At 39.1% G+C, this 15715-nt stretch overlaps 1 protein-coding gene across 1 annotated transcript; it reads right to left on the bottom strand.

The window, feature by feature from the left end:
- Positions 1–711: 711 nt before the first annotated feature.
- LOC143150728 (uncharacterized) lies at positions 712–6612 on the bottom strand. Its single transcript, XM_076319183.1, has 2 exons — positions 5685–6612; positions 712–1060 (listed from the first exon to the last, which is right to left on the bottom strand). Exons 1-2 carry the CDS (start codon positions 6610–6612, stop codon positions 729–731), a joined length of 1260 nt encoding a protein of 419 aa, XP_076175298.1. The 3' UTR covers positions 712–728.
- Positions 6613–15715: the final 9103 nt, after the last annotated feature.

Raw genomic sequence — 15715 nt, forward strand, 5'->3', positions numbered from 1 at the left:
ACACCGTCGAGTCACTGTCTCGAGATCTACCTTCAGGATGTAGAAGATGTCCTCTTTGGGGGCTTTTCAGGTATAGTAATCGACCTCGTGGTGCACACCGATCGAGTCACTGTCTCGAGAGTCACTGTCTCGAGATCCACCTTCAGGATGTAGAAGATGTCCTCCTTGGGTGTCTTCCAGGTAAAGTAATCCACCTCGTAAACCGCATCGATCGAGTCACTGTCTCGAGATCCTTCAGAACGTAGAAGACGTCCTCCTTGGGGACCTTCCAGGTATAACGATCTACCTGGTGAAACACACCGATCGAGTCACTGCCCCGAGATCCAGCTTCGGGATGTAGAGAATGTCCTCCTTGGGGGCCTTCCAGGTATAATAATCCAGCTCGTGGTAGACACCGATCGAGTCACTGTCTCGAGATTCAGCTTCGGGATGTGGAAAGTGTCCTCCTTGAGTAAGTTCAGACGCAAGGTTTTCGTCACCGTGTTCCGAGCGGGGGTTTAAGTGAACGACGTCGAAACCCTCGCGGATCACAAGCACGAGACAGAAACGATCGCGTCTGGACGTCTCGAGGACGTGAACGCGTCCTCGTTCCGCGTGATCGTCCTTCGATGGCCGCGCGTCGATCTCTCGAGGTGTCCAAGTTCCGTAGGAACGAGCAACGAGAGCAGGGAAGCGCGGGATGGGACGAGGCAACGGATCGGTTCCCGATCGAGGAACACGGATTCCTTTCACCATTTATCGGTCTCGTTGCTGTCCTCGTGCTCCAGCGACGACGTCAGCGTGCGCTGGAACTCGTGCACCCTCTGGCTCTGTTGCTCGTGATGGTGCTTCCGCCACTTGATCCGCCGATTCTGGAACCAGACCTTCACTTGGGCCTCTGTCAGCCTGAGTGCGTGCGCCAGGTATAGTCGTTCCGGGCCAACCATGTACTGCTGACGCGCGAATTCACCCTCCAACCGCTCCAGTTGCTCGGCCGTGAAGATCGTTCGCACCCTCTTCAACTTGCCGCCACCGCCGGAACACGAGCTCGCGCCTCCGTTCTTCGTCCCGCCTTCCTGGCCTTAGATTCAAAATAATAATTGGGTAAGTTTATCGTTGGATCGTTGCCACTCGTGTTTTCGAAATAAATAATAGAATTGAATAGAATTGTTACAATCACGGACGATGTTATCGGTTCGAAATAAATGGAATGGGATACGATTGTTACGAATCACGGATGATGTTATCTGTTCGAAATAAATAAGATGGAATCCGATTGTTATAATCATAGATGATGGTATCAGTTCGAAATAAATGGAATGGAATACGATTGTTATAATCATGGATAATGTTATCTGTTCGAAATAAATAAAATGGAATCCGATTGTTATAATCATAGATGATGGTATCAGTTCGAAATAAATGGAATGGAATACGATTGTTATAATCATGGATAATGTTATCTGTTCGAAATAAATAAAATGGAATCCGATTGTTATAATCATAGATGATGGTATCAGTTCGAAATAAATAGAATTGAATCCGATTGTTATGAATCACGAATGATGTTATCAGTTCGAAATAAATAGAATTGAATCCAATTGTTATGAATCACGAACGATGTTATCAGTTCGAAATAAATGGAATGGAATACGATTGTTACGAATCACGGATAATGTTATCAGTCGTTCAAATTTTATTTAAAAAAAAAAAGAAATCCGCCGTCTACCGGTTCACTACGAATCTTTTATTATATTTATTATAAAGTTGCGTCTACGGATTTTGTTTCCTTCACTCCGGACTGATAACGGTATACAACTATTGTTATCATAATTGGCCTCAAAATACCCGATTATATCGACTTGTAATAAGAATAGGAATGTTCAAAGTGAGGGGAATATTTCTATTATAGGAATTGTAATTGGAATAATCAAACAAGGATAATGTTATCAATTACTATAATCTATGGTTACTATAATCGGTTCCAAAATACTCTATGTAAAATTAGTTGAAAATGATCCGCCTATTGTAGTTAAACTTATAATAGTGATAGGAATTATCAAATTAAGGGGAATATTCTTATTATAGAAATTGTAATTGGAATGATCAAACACGGATAATATTATCAATTAGGTATTGTTACTATAATCGGTCCCAAAATACTCTGTGTAAAATTGGTTCAAAATAATCGTCTATTGTAATCAACTGATAATAGGAATAGGAATTCACAAACTAAAGGAAATATTCGTATTATAAAAATTGTAATTGGAATGATCAAACAAGGATAGTGTTATCAATTAGGTATTGTTAAAATTAGTTCAGAATCATCGCCATCTATTATAATTAAACTTTGGTTACTGGTATCAATTGTGATAATTACACTTGAGGACAAACGATAAGAATTCTTAACAAATTCGTACAAAATGGACTTTTTTTTGAATCTTGATCCTAACCAAAGAATACCTTTTATGTTTTAAACGAGTGTACGACACTGTAAACGATAAGATGAAAAACGGTATCGTGTTAACCCGTCGACCAATGTTTTAATTGCACGCAATAATATATTTCAATTTGAACCAGAAACATTTCAATTTAATCCTGAATTTTGAATATCGAAAAAATAATGCATCTCGAATTAATATAATGAAAATCAGCTATATGGGATTCTCGACTATAAAATGTCTACCGATAATTCTGTTAGACGAATAAATAAAAGATAAGAAACGATTTTCTTTATTTCCTTTTTGCTCAAATTGCAATCACCGTCAGACTGACATTTACATACATACGTACATGTGTGTATACAAAGCGTAATTTTAAAAGGTTATAAAGACATCAAAATTGATACCTTGCAGCTGCAGCGATGCAGCTAAGAAGCGGCCAAAGGCGTCAGGACGTTGATACGATTACTAAATTATTAAAATTTACAATAGTTCTTTACCGCTGCCAAGACGAACCGGAATTTTTTCAAACTGTGAGCACAAAATCGATACAAAAATTTTCACCAAATTGCGTAACAATCGACTATCGTCGCATTTGTTTCGAATTGAAATTTACCCGAAACGAACGAAGTTTGCTGATTTCGTACATAGTGAACTCTCGCATAACGCGAATTCCTATAACGCGAAAAAGATGTTAAGACTACTGTTTTCATATAACTTTATTCTCCTTACAAATAATAAAGCACAGAGAAAATCCGTAGACACAACTCTATAATAAATATAATAGAAGATTAGTAATAACTGATAGTTGGCTCATTTCTTTTTCTTTTTAAATAAAATTTGAACGAGTATTTGTTTAATGTTTTTTAAAGGGGACATTAAAATACAATAGTCTATTGTCTTCGACGAAATTATGAGCGTTTAAAAAAAGCTGGTATGTAAATTTTTAATATCAACAAACCTGTAAGGACAGATATTACATGGGTATCTATCTAATAATGCTATTTAAGCACTAACATTTACGGTCAATACAAATTCGCGTTATAATAAATTTAAAAGAAGTATTTTTAAGAAGTACAAACGATTACTATACTAATTTATCTTGATCGGAAAAATATTTCGTTCCGAGTGAGTCCTCTTATAAATTGAATGTTGCATTGACTTTCGAAAACGGAATGAAATTTTTAACTATATCAATTTTGAAAATTCTACATTAAAAAACAGAGGAATTAAACGAAACGAGTTAAGACTCGAAGTTGAATACAGTCAACCTTTGCTAATTTATTTGTTAATTTTGAAAAATTCATTTATAGAGAATCCAGATAAAAAGACTGATCCAAAATACAAGATATGTTTATCTCATGAACTTTTGCATTATATATTTCAATTTAAATCCAAAGAGAATTCAATCCTGAATTTTGAATTTCGAAAAAATAATATATCTCGAATTGATATACTGAAAGTCAGCTATATGGGATTGTTGACTGTAAAAAGTCCACCGATAATTCTGTAGACACATAAATAAAAAATAAGAAACGATTTTCTTTATTTCGTTTTCGCTGAAATTGCAGTGACCGTCAACCTGACATTTACGTACATACGTAAATGTGTGCGTACAGAGCATAATCTTAAAAGGTTATAAAGACATCAAAATTTATACCTTGCAGCTGCAACGTTGTTGTTAAGAAGCGACCAAAGGAGTCAGGACGTTGATACGATTACTAAATTATTAAGATTTACAATAGTTCCCTACCGCTGCCAAAATGAACCGAAATTTGTCAAACTGTGAGCACAAAATCGATACAAAAATTTTCACCAAATTGCGTAACAATCGACTATCGTCGCATTTGTTTCGAATTGAAATTTACCCGAAACGAACGAAGTTTGCTGATTTCATACATAGTAGACTCTCGTATAACGCGAATTCCTATAACGCGACAAAGGTATTAATGCACTTTCGTTTTCATATAACTTTATTCTTCGTACAAATAATAAAACACAGAATTTGCCTGATTGAAGAATTAAATCTGCTTTAGTTGAACACTAGATTTTTTTCTTCATCTTTACAAGCTTCTTATGTTTCATCGTTTTTTTATTTTTTGACGCAGCCATTCTTAACATAACAATATGAATATTAGTGTTAGAAAAACGCCTGAGGAATCAGTAATGTATTAGTGTCTTGCATTCGTGAGTCAAGAAAATTGAATAGGTTGCTCAATAAATTTTGTCGTTCGACAAGAAATGGAGTTATTAGATTCGTCGTTTTATTTTTCTAAAGATGGTGTTACTGTTTGATGAACGTGTGTGAAGTTTCATGTAGATCTGCCGACTCGTTCGTATATTTACAATTGTTCAAAGTTGAAGTGTCCTAGTATTTTTTTACAATGGAAAAAACGACGAAACATATTGAACAACCTAGTACACTTTAAATACATAAGTATACATAATACCAAAATGTATTTTGTAAATTAGATTTATAAAAGAATGTCTGTTCAGCACGATTTCCTATAACGCGAATTCCTACAACACGGTGCACATTAACCGCGTTGTACAAGAGTCCACCGTAATATCTATATTAATTAAATTACTATTTCAAATATCAACTATTTTAAGTATTTCAAGAAACCATTCTACAGAATATTGGAAAATGATCAGTAAGCTATCCTAACGGAAAGCTACTTTGATCGTAAATCTAATGTCCATTCTTTTGAAACGTACAATACAAATTCGATGTCATAACATGGCTGTAAACTAAAGTTTCGTCAAAAGGTTTGTACACACTACTAAACAAATGAGACTATAAAAAGATTGTTCTCGCTAACTTCTAAATCTATGCTTTACGATTACATCCAACTGTTCCTAGCTGATAGTTATTCGAAATTCTTCACTGAACCCCAGACTATAAGTAGAAATAATTATAACGGTGGATGTGATCATTCTACAATTCGTTGCAGTTTATCTATACTTTAATTTTGATACCTTTGTCTCGAGATTCTTTCGCATGTAGATACTGTGAGCAAAGCACCGAGTGACCAAATAAGTGTCCAAAAATTCCAATCTACTACCCCTCTCGGTGTATTTGGAAGCTCGATAGAAGCCCCGTGCGGGATTTCCAAAGTCGCGCTTGTTAAGCACATCCTTTGAACGCCCATAGGCGTTCACCGTACGGAGTGCGCTGACCAATTAGCCGGGAATCAGCTGCGGTAGCAAACGAAAACCAACTCGACCTTATGACATGCAAAGAGAAACAGTCCAAGCAAATACCCTGATGTTTTTTGTACTGTTGCTGCTGTCCTCGTTTCTCCCTGGGGTTGTTCCTCAGGCCAAGGATTGCGTCAATGGTGAACGATTTCGCCTGCTGTTGCTGCTGTTGCTGCGAGTGTTGCATTTGCGTGATGGAGTGCGGATGAGGCAGCTGGGAGGACAAATTCTGTGCGGACAGATCGGTGCCGAGTAAATGGGAACGTCTCATGCGGTCCAACGCTATAGCCTCGAGATTCTGGCTCCGCGGTTGCACTTGCACGCTCTTGAACTCGTTGTGCTCCATAACTGGAGGATTCTCCAGCATACCAGCACTCCCGCGTAGTCTTTCCAGAGCGAAGTTGCCAATGTGGCCGTCCCTCGTTCTGTCCAGCGACAGACTGAACTCCTTCATCCGGTCCAGACTGTAGTTCTTCAGCAGACCAAAGTCTTTGATGTCTTTCTCAGAAACTGCGAAACCGAGGTCCTTGGTGTACCTGTCCAGCGCCAATGCAGCGTGAGCGTTCTTCTGTCTACCCTCGCGAAAATTGAACAGGAGATCCTTGGCCGTCGGGTTCTTGGACCTGCAGAGACTCGTGTCCATAGACTCGTCGTTCTCGCTGGATCTGTCCAGCGGGTAGGCCATCTCGTTGGCCAGGTTGTTCGCGATGTAACCGAAATCCTTGCCCTTGTTCAACGTCATCGGTAGGTTCCTCGTGGCATTCTCGAATTCTTCGAAACGAATCGTCGTCCTGCCTGGCTCTAACCCTAAATGAAAGTCCTTTGGCTCGGTTGAAGGGTCTTCCTTCGATTTGCCTATGGAGAGATTCAGTTCCTTCACACGCTCGTAATCCTGAAACGCTCGTAGCTGGGTCTCCGAGTGGCTGCTGTCGCTTCTGCAGTCCGACAGATCCTCGACGGTCAACCGTCCCGACGGATCACAGGGCTCCATAATCACTCGGGTGATCCTGCTCGTGGACAGACTTCGGAGGAATCGAACCGAACGACGCTCGCACGCGTCTCGAAACAGATTCAAAGGGTAAGGTGCATCGTGTCCCGCGACCGAGGTGATACGTCACTCGCGATTTATCTTTCCGTGGCGAGTATCTTCTGTGAGCGTGCACCGCGCGAATCGTCCATCGTTAACGAAACGTTCAACGATCTACCTCGAATCGTCAGACGAGACACCGACCACTGAACACTCTGTCACAACGATCTGTACGATGCCGTTCGACGGTTGAACCCGCGCACTGACATCACCCGTCCAGCAACATCATCGAAACAAGCGGGTGTACTACTGATCGTTCACGGTGGTCGAAAGATCGCGCCAGTTCTCGAACCGTCGGCAGAAACGGGAAAAACGCGAAGGACCGCGCCGAAACGACGGGGGCAGCTCCGGAGGATGGCCGAACCGCGCTGGCGCTGCACAGCATCCCAGGATAATGATGTCAGGCACGAGGATCACCGCTATCAGAGAGGGTTTGCCAGCAGGACTAAGGATATCCTGGCTAATGATCCCGTACGTGACGAGGGGGGTATTCACCGGCCGTGCATCTCCACCCCTCCCCCTCACCACCCGGTCCCCCGTGCAGCCACTCTCCTAACAATCAGTCCAGCGTTTCACCTCCGCAACCCCCAAATGGACCGCAGAATACCCCCTCGCCACGGTCAATATTTTTTCGTTCGACGAAGGCAACCCCGTAGCGCGAGCGCAAGGTGAGCCCCGGTTGGCCGTGGCCCGCCACCACCCCGCCAACGAGACACGCCCATTGCGAACATCGTGGGGGTTATTTGCGGGGAGTCTGTTACTTTTTTTCCACCCACCGCCTCAAACCATCCAGCCAGGAACCAGCGACGGCTCTCAAGGCCCGTTCGTTCTTCCTCTCATCCTGTTCTAGGCCTTCCAACCCCCATCGCAAGCCCCATTAATAAGCTTTCCTCTGTAGACCAACGTGGCTCCCCTCTACCAACACAGGACCAGTCTCACCGACGACTCGTGCACACCGCGAAGGATAAGCTTGCGTACACCCACACAGAAGACGGGTTCACCTCGAAGCAAGTGTCTCGTGTCCTCCTCCCACCTCGGGCCACCTACCTCTGTTCGCTCGACGATGTCATCCGTGTCTAAGACGTTCCGGTAATTAGGTGGTACGTTCTAATGATGATGAGGTCGTTTAATTTTGTCCCGGTGATCTTTCTTGCGTTGTCTCGGATCGAGATAGTCGTCAACGCTGATGAATTCACTTGGTTAAAAGATGATTCCGACCGGTATGCTTCTGGAACGTTCGGAGGGTCACTGTACGCGCGGTCGAGTACAGATTATGGCGACGATGATCGAACAAGGGGAGAATGAAGAATTTTGAATTGATCGTCGATTTATCCTTGACCGGGATCTGTTAACGCGAACCGACCAATGGAAGACGTATTACGGTTAATGATGAACCGTGATGTTCGACATGGTTCATCATAGTGCTTGCACGAAACCATCTAATACTGGATTGCGTGGTAATATTTCAAGTTCGATTAATTAACTACCTATCCGGCCATGCACAGTAGTTAGAATGTGTGTGTATACGGATCCGATCGGTTCATTATAGAGTGTAACTCAAAATTAGAACTTACATCATCTGTTGAGCAATTAATTTATCAATAATATATTTGATGTTTTTTGTACAACTAATGTGACTTACAGTAATAATATTACAATACAGAAGTCTCACTGCGTATGAAGAGGTAAATAAATAAATAAATAATTAAATAATTTATATTGAAATTCGTGATTATGATTCATGTTTATATCGATATTGTACAATTTTTGTAAGTGTCTGAACCGGATATTACGAAGTGGTATTCTTTTAGGTCTAAGGGTTATTCTCACGCTTATAGTTACGTCTAATTGTAAGACAGCTGACGAGTTTTAAATTTGTTTCCAAATAGAAAAAAGGTATTAGTTATACTCGCTTTTAAGATTCTTAATTATATTATTCTACATACTGTTTAGTACGGCTAGACATTTGAATTTAAACGAATAATAAAGTATCGATGATTTAATTAAAAAATCGTAAAGTTGTAAGTAATCTGAACATAACCTCAACACAGCTACGTAGACGCACGACTCGAGTTTCAACGTTAGAGTTTGCTCTTCGTTTAAATTCGTTTAGAAAATGCTGCACGAATATAATTGAACATCACTGCCTATTACTATTTACACGTGTCTCAGACTTTGAGCAAATACGGTTTGCTTAATTGCCTCCCTTCTAGCTCGAAGCTTCTATCCGCAATCCCCTCATTAGACGTTGACGGGTATGCGGGAATTTCAGTACCTCGGAAAACCTCTAAGGAGCTTAAACTCAAGGGCGAGAGCTTAATTACGTCCAGGTTTTATACGTCGTGTCGTGTTGACTTTTCCCCCTTCGTCGTCATCTTACTTAGTTTCTTGTTTCATTCCACAATGTATCATAATTATACACGCGTCCTACTTCCAAGAATCGATCATTAAACGAGGTACACAGAAAAGAATCATAAGCCTCTTACTCTGTTCCCAGAGTATTTCATTTCGAAATATTACATTGAAACGAATTTTTTAATTTCAGACTCTGGTGCAAAACTTAACCTATAAAAATCATGACTCGGTGTCGCACGAAACAGACCCAACCCAAATCTAACCTATACAAATCAGGACTTAACATCACGCGAAACAGACCTAACCCAAGCCTAACCTATAAAAATAGTGACTTAGTGTCATTCGAAACAGACCTAACCTATAAAAATCGTGACTTAATGTTACGCAAAACAAGCCTAATCCAAACCTAACCTATAAAAATCGTGACTCAATGTTACACGAAACAGGCCTAACCCAAACCTAACCTATAAAAATCGTGACTTAATGTTACACGAAACAGGCCTAACCCAAGCCTAACCTATAAAGATCGTGAGTGAATGTTACGCGAAAACAGCTCAGAGATCCTAAACTTATGTAAAATGCAAACAGTCTGCTTTACTGTACCTTTATGCTGCAAAGTACAAGAACACAACAACTCTTATCGATAGGAAAATAAAGTTCAATTTAATGGACGCCGTAAAAAGTTCTGGGAAGCCATTATGAAGTTGAGATTGAGCTATAAATCCCAAATTTACTTCGACCGTTGCTTGGATACATTTTAGAAAACGGAACAATAGATCTGCGTAATTACATCGTATATTTTCCAGACCTGCTGAGTTCGCGTGCAAGTTTCGGGAGCGGTTCAAAAGACGCGCATATAACGACGCCCATAAAATTCAACGCGAGATTGAATTTTTCACCGCGACCTGGTCTCGCGATTCAAACTGCAAAGTGTCGTTAAAAATATATCAGCCAACAAGACTCGCTTAAATTCATAATACTGTCCTTCGATTGATAAAAAAAATATAATCAGAGATTTTGTTAATTGATATGTTTCTACTTAGCTCGTTTCGAGCGTATATCGTATTTTGGTCCTATTCGATGAAAGTTAATAATAATATCTATCAATGAAAGGTACAAATTTCTTAAATATAAATACAATAATGTTTCTGTCATTGATGAAATTTATTGCTCTTGAGCGAACGTCATTTTCAAAAACGTACATATATATATATGTCCCAATCTTCGAATGCACCCACAAGAAAGAAAGTATACCTTAGAAAAATAACATAAAACACAAATATTTTAACGAAAGGTAAACACAATTATAGCCAACGAAATAAGTATAATTTTTACAAAAACTATCAACTACTTTAAGCAATTACTGTCGGTCGAAAGCTTCGAGCTAAATAAAGAAATATGTACTCGTATCGACTGACGATATACGTCTATTTACTTTTACGAACAAATAAACATTAATCTACGAGTAAAAATTAATTTTGAGTAAAAAAAATTGTTTCAAAATAAATACATCGTAAATACGATTTTACACGGGGTACGTTTTAATTTTAATTGTCCGACTATTCTTCCCCCTTTCCCCGAGACACTCGCCGAAGCTACAATGGAAGAAAAGCAGCCCCTAACGTCTCGAGCTTCCGCTGACACCGTTCCACCCTGTTCGCACTACATTCAGAGTCGGTAATTATTAGCTTTCGAGTGGAAGAAGCTGCTCGCTGCCGCCAGTATTGAATGAGATTAGCGACAAATGTTTAAATTAAACGGGTAACGGAGCATCAGGAGGGGGAGCGGGGGTGGGGGAAGGTTGGAAAGAATTTCTATTGAAGCCCGATACCCCACCCTCTCTTCAAGCCCGGACCAAATGACTTGCGACTCACCCTTATTACCGGTGGAAATTTATCACGGAAATTTCGAGGAGTATTTTACCCGGATAATTGCTCCGCTTTATAAGAGCCGCCCTTACGTGCCAATATAGAAGGCGAAGACAACGATCCCAGGGGCCAAGAGTTTCGTTCGCTTCGGCGGATCTCCCTTCGGTCGAGTTTTCCTTTCGTACAGTCTTTAATTAGTCGCAGGGTGTTAAAAATTAACACGCTCGGATACATGACTAATTTCGTCCGTGAGTTTTTGGGTATATTCGTCGAGTCTAGTTACCAAAGAAAGTTAAATCCTTTTTCTTTTAAAAAAAAACCCGGAACATCTCACAGGGGATCGAAAAAGTATTTTTGTACTATATTGTAAGGAAATTCTTCTAACCTACAAGTCTGATTTTAATGAAAATTCGTGTACGTGTAAAGCATACAGGGCCGCAGGTGACATGAATCTGTTGTCGACCAAAATGTTCTCGAGAGGATTAATTGAATATTTTGGAAAATTAAATATTTCTTTATCTTTTTTGATACAATTCTTTTAGGGGACTTTTTTCACAGTGGAACGATAGAGCGCTAAAAAACATTTTTTATAAGAAAATTTACGTTGCAACACGCACGATTAAGAAGTATTAAAGAAAATGAGAGTCAGCCTTCATAATGCCACTGTCTCTTCAATTTTTCAAATACAACTTCGTAATGGTGCGAAATAGAATGAAACTTTTCATGTAAAAAACGTTCAGCTCTTAGTGCTCTACTATTTTGTTGCAAAAAATATCAAGAAAAATTGGATTAAAAAAATTAAAAAAAAAAAACATTGAAACCTTTGAGACTTGATTTCACTTTCTTAAAGAAATTTCTAGTGGACAAAAAAATGTCTCTATATGCTCTACATGCATACAAACTTTCATTAAAATCAATTTTACAAGAAGAATATTCTTATACTATAGGATACGATTACTTTTTGAAGCAACTGTATTTCTCGTGTTACACAGGACGTTCTTACTGTATTGATAATATAGCAAATATAGCAAAAAGGTAAAGTGACGATTGCTACAATTTTTCTCACAACTGTCTACGTTCTCTTTTATCAAATTTTTTTAATGATTTATACTCCATGATACTCCACTAAACTTGAAGATATTGTAAGATTTGGACAAGCATAACTACCGCTATAGATACGTATTTTAAAAAGGTAAAGCGACTCAGCTTTGGAACTGAGTACTCGACACGATCGAAGATTTCTACAGCTATCCATTGATGTCAGCTGAATTAATTCTATCTCACACCATGAGATTTAAACCGAGTACTCGACGCTTGATTTAAAACTGTGTACTCGACACGATACGAAGATTTCTACAGCTATATCCATTGACGTCAGCTGAATTAATATTACTCGTGCCATGTTTCGTGTAAGAAGCTCATCGAAACAAGAGGAACGTATACCAATCTCCGCGTGCGACGTCATCGCAGTCCAACCGATGACGCAAATTGACTCCGACCGTGACGTCGATCAATCTCTGTTACAGTCTCGCAGCGCGCCCGGGTACCTCGATAATCGCGGGATCATTAATAAAGCGAACGAACCTCGCAAAATGCCTCGAAAATCGAACATTACCGTGAAACACACGATCTCGACAGCACGAGGTAGAGGAATTACGAAAATCACACCACTTGCGAGATTTTATCCCTCTGGTACTCGTTAAGTGTTCGAATGGAGAATTAAGAAGCAACGAATCTTTCAAACGAATTTTTAAACATATCCTTACCTTCGAATATATTTTAATTGTATCTAAAAGGTGTAACAAAAGTTAAAAGAATTTACATCGAAATTTCAGAAGACAACAAGAATAGGTTACTATGTTACAAACAAACGAAACATTATTACGTTAAAATACTTGTATCTATGATATAAAATACTTGAAACAATCGAATCGATTGGCATTATTCTAAACACGATTTAAAGTGTTAATATTGATTGAAGTAAGTTTGTCATTCTTCAAGGACATTGATAACAGTACAAAATACGTATCTTTTATGTTTTATTTGAATTTCCTATTTAGTACTGATTTCAAGAAAAATTTTCTACCAATGCAAAGAATATTTTCGGAGACAGTATATAGAACACAGACCGCGAATGGGTTAAAAGTTATACATAAACGTAAAGAAACTATATAATAGGTTGTTCAATAAGTTTTCTCGTTTTTTCCATTATAAAAAAAAAAAAAATACTATGACACTTCAACTTTGAACGACCGTAAATATACTCCAATAAACTTGAAAGATTTGAACGACCATAACTACCACTATAGATATGTATTTTAAGAAAATAAAGTGACGATTGCTAGAATTTTTCTCGCAACTGTCTACGTTCTCTTTTATCAAATTTTTTTTAAGATTTATACTCTATGATACTCCATTGGATTTGAAGATCTTACAAGATTTGAATAACCATAACTACCGCCATAGATATGTATTTTAAAAAGATATAGTCACGATTTCTAAAATTTTTTTCACAACTGTCTACGTTCTCTTTTATCAAATTTTTTTAAGATGTATTTATACTCCCTGATACTCCACGAAACTTGAAAATATTGTAAGATTTGGACGACCATAACTACCTCAATAGACACGTATCTTAAAAAGGTAAAGCGACTCAACTTTGGAACTGAGTACTCAGTTTTCACACATTTTTAGAAAAATAAAACGACGAACCTAATAACTCCGTTTCTTATCGATCAACCTATTATACGGTTGCAGTGCAAGTCTTCAATTGTCAATTATATATATATATATATACATACATACATATTATAAACGTAGAATTTAGGTATGCATTAAATAACTTCCCCTGCGTAAAATGCGCAAATATGCGCATACACCGACAGCTTTCGTTTCGATGTAGATGTCACAGAGAACACGCGCGAAACGGACGCAGTTGCTGGTTTCTCCAGCATATTCTGCCGCCTTACCACCCCTCGTCCTGTCCATCCCCTCTAGCCAGAAGCTCCTGGTTCTCGTTTCACGCGCGATATTAAAGCCGGGGCAATTAGCGGTGGGGATTGTCGGGGAGGGTAGAGGCCGAGGACGACAGTTTCAGCCAGCTTTCGCAGTCAACCGACTGGTGGGGCTACCGTGGATATGATTGGCTGTCAGAGGGGTTAATCCCGGGACCGGCCACACCCCGACACGTCTCAATCCACCCTACCTCCGGCTCCATCCCCCCGTATGTTTTGCAGCACAGTTTCCGGACGCCGCAGCCTGTGCGAGACTGCGGAAAGGGGGGTGGGGTGGGGTGGAGGGTGCGCGGTGGATGTCTTTGGGAAATGCAAGGTGGATTGATTGAGATCTTTGGTACGGCGACCTGACTGCCACGAAAATCTTGATGGACTCGCCAGGAGATGAGAACGAACGGGGTAGGTAGCGAATCTTCTGAGGGAATAACGTGTGACGAGGAAGAGTCTTGTTAATTGATACCCTTGATGAAGCTTCGCGTGGGTATCTATTCTTGGGTTTCTATGGGTTTGGTCATTTTAACTGTGACAATCGTAACAAGTGGAGGTTCGATCGTAAACATCTTAAAAGAGGAATTTTGATTCTTAACTATAAGGTACACGTAAGTGTCTTCCTTAGGTTTCTACGTGTTTGGACATGTTAATTGTGACAACCATAATAATTGGAGGTAGTACTGGTTTAATCACAAATATCTTATTTGGGTTTTTATGGGTTTGGTCGTTTTAACTGTGACCACCATAACAAGTTGAAATGGTACTGGTTTGACCACAAATATCTTACTTGGGTTTTTATGGGTTTGGTCGTTTTAACTGCGACCACCATAACAAGTTGAAATGGTACTGGTTTGACCACAAATATCTTACTCGAGTTTCTATAGGTTTGGTCATTTTAACTGTGACCACCATAACAAGTTGAAATGGTACTGGTTTGACCACAAATATCTTACTCGAGTTTCTATAGGTTTGGTCATTTTAACTATGACCACCATAACAAGTTGAAATGGTATTGGTTTGACCACAAATATCTTACTTGGGTTTCTATGGGTTTGGTCATTTTAATTGTGACAACAATAGCTAGTGGAGGTAGTACTGGTTCGATCACAAACATCTTAAAAGAGGAACTTTATTTCTTAACCCTACGGTAAGCAAGTATTATACTAGGTTGTTCGATAAGTTTTGTCGTTTGATAAAATTTTGTTGTTCGATTAAACTTATTGAACAGTACAGTACTAGGTAGCTCAATAAATTTTTTCGGTTGATAAAACTTTCGCGAAATGATTTTTTGACTGTTCCATTTATTATTATTTTTTTCTTTTTTTGCCGATACGCCATATTATTTTCCATCAAAAATTCCCTATATCTCCGATAGTTTCCAAGATATAATATCGGGTTGTTCGGAAAGTCATTTCGTCTTCCAAAATGGAGAATATATAATTTAATAAAAAGTTTATACACTCTAAAAAGGTCGTGTTTACTTTTCACCAAAAAAAAAAACGAAACGACTTTCCGAACAACCTAATAGTATTATGGAGAGAGGAGAGTAACACTTAGAAGGTTAATTTTATCCTTGAAACTTGAATTTCCAAAACTAAAATTAATCGAAGAAAGACCTACAGATTTTTATGAAAATCAAATTCTAGTAAACATTTATTAAGTACTAGTGCCTAATAAACGAGTAAAGATTGTTCCAGAATGATGAAAACTTGTAACAATCACTCGGATAGTAACTTTTTATAGGTTAGTGTTCGTTGTTAACTCGGATATCAAGAGGAC

Source organism: Ptiloglossa arizonensis, chromosome 1, assembly GCF_051014685.1.
Source record: "Ptiloglossa arizonensis isolate GNS036 chromosome 1, iyPtiAriz1_principal, whole genome shotgun sequence".
NCBI classification, from domain to species: domain Eukaryota; kingdom Metazoa; phylum Arthropoda; class Insecta; order Hymenoptera; family Colletidae; genus Ptiloglossa; species Ptiloglossa arizonensis.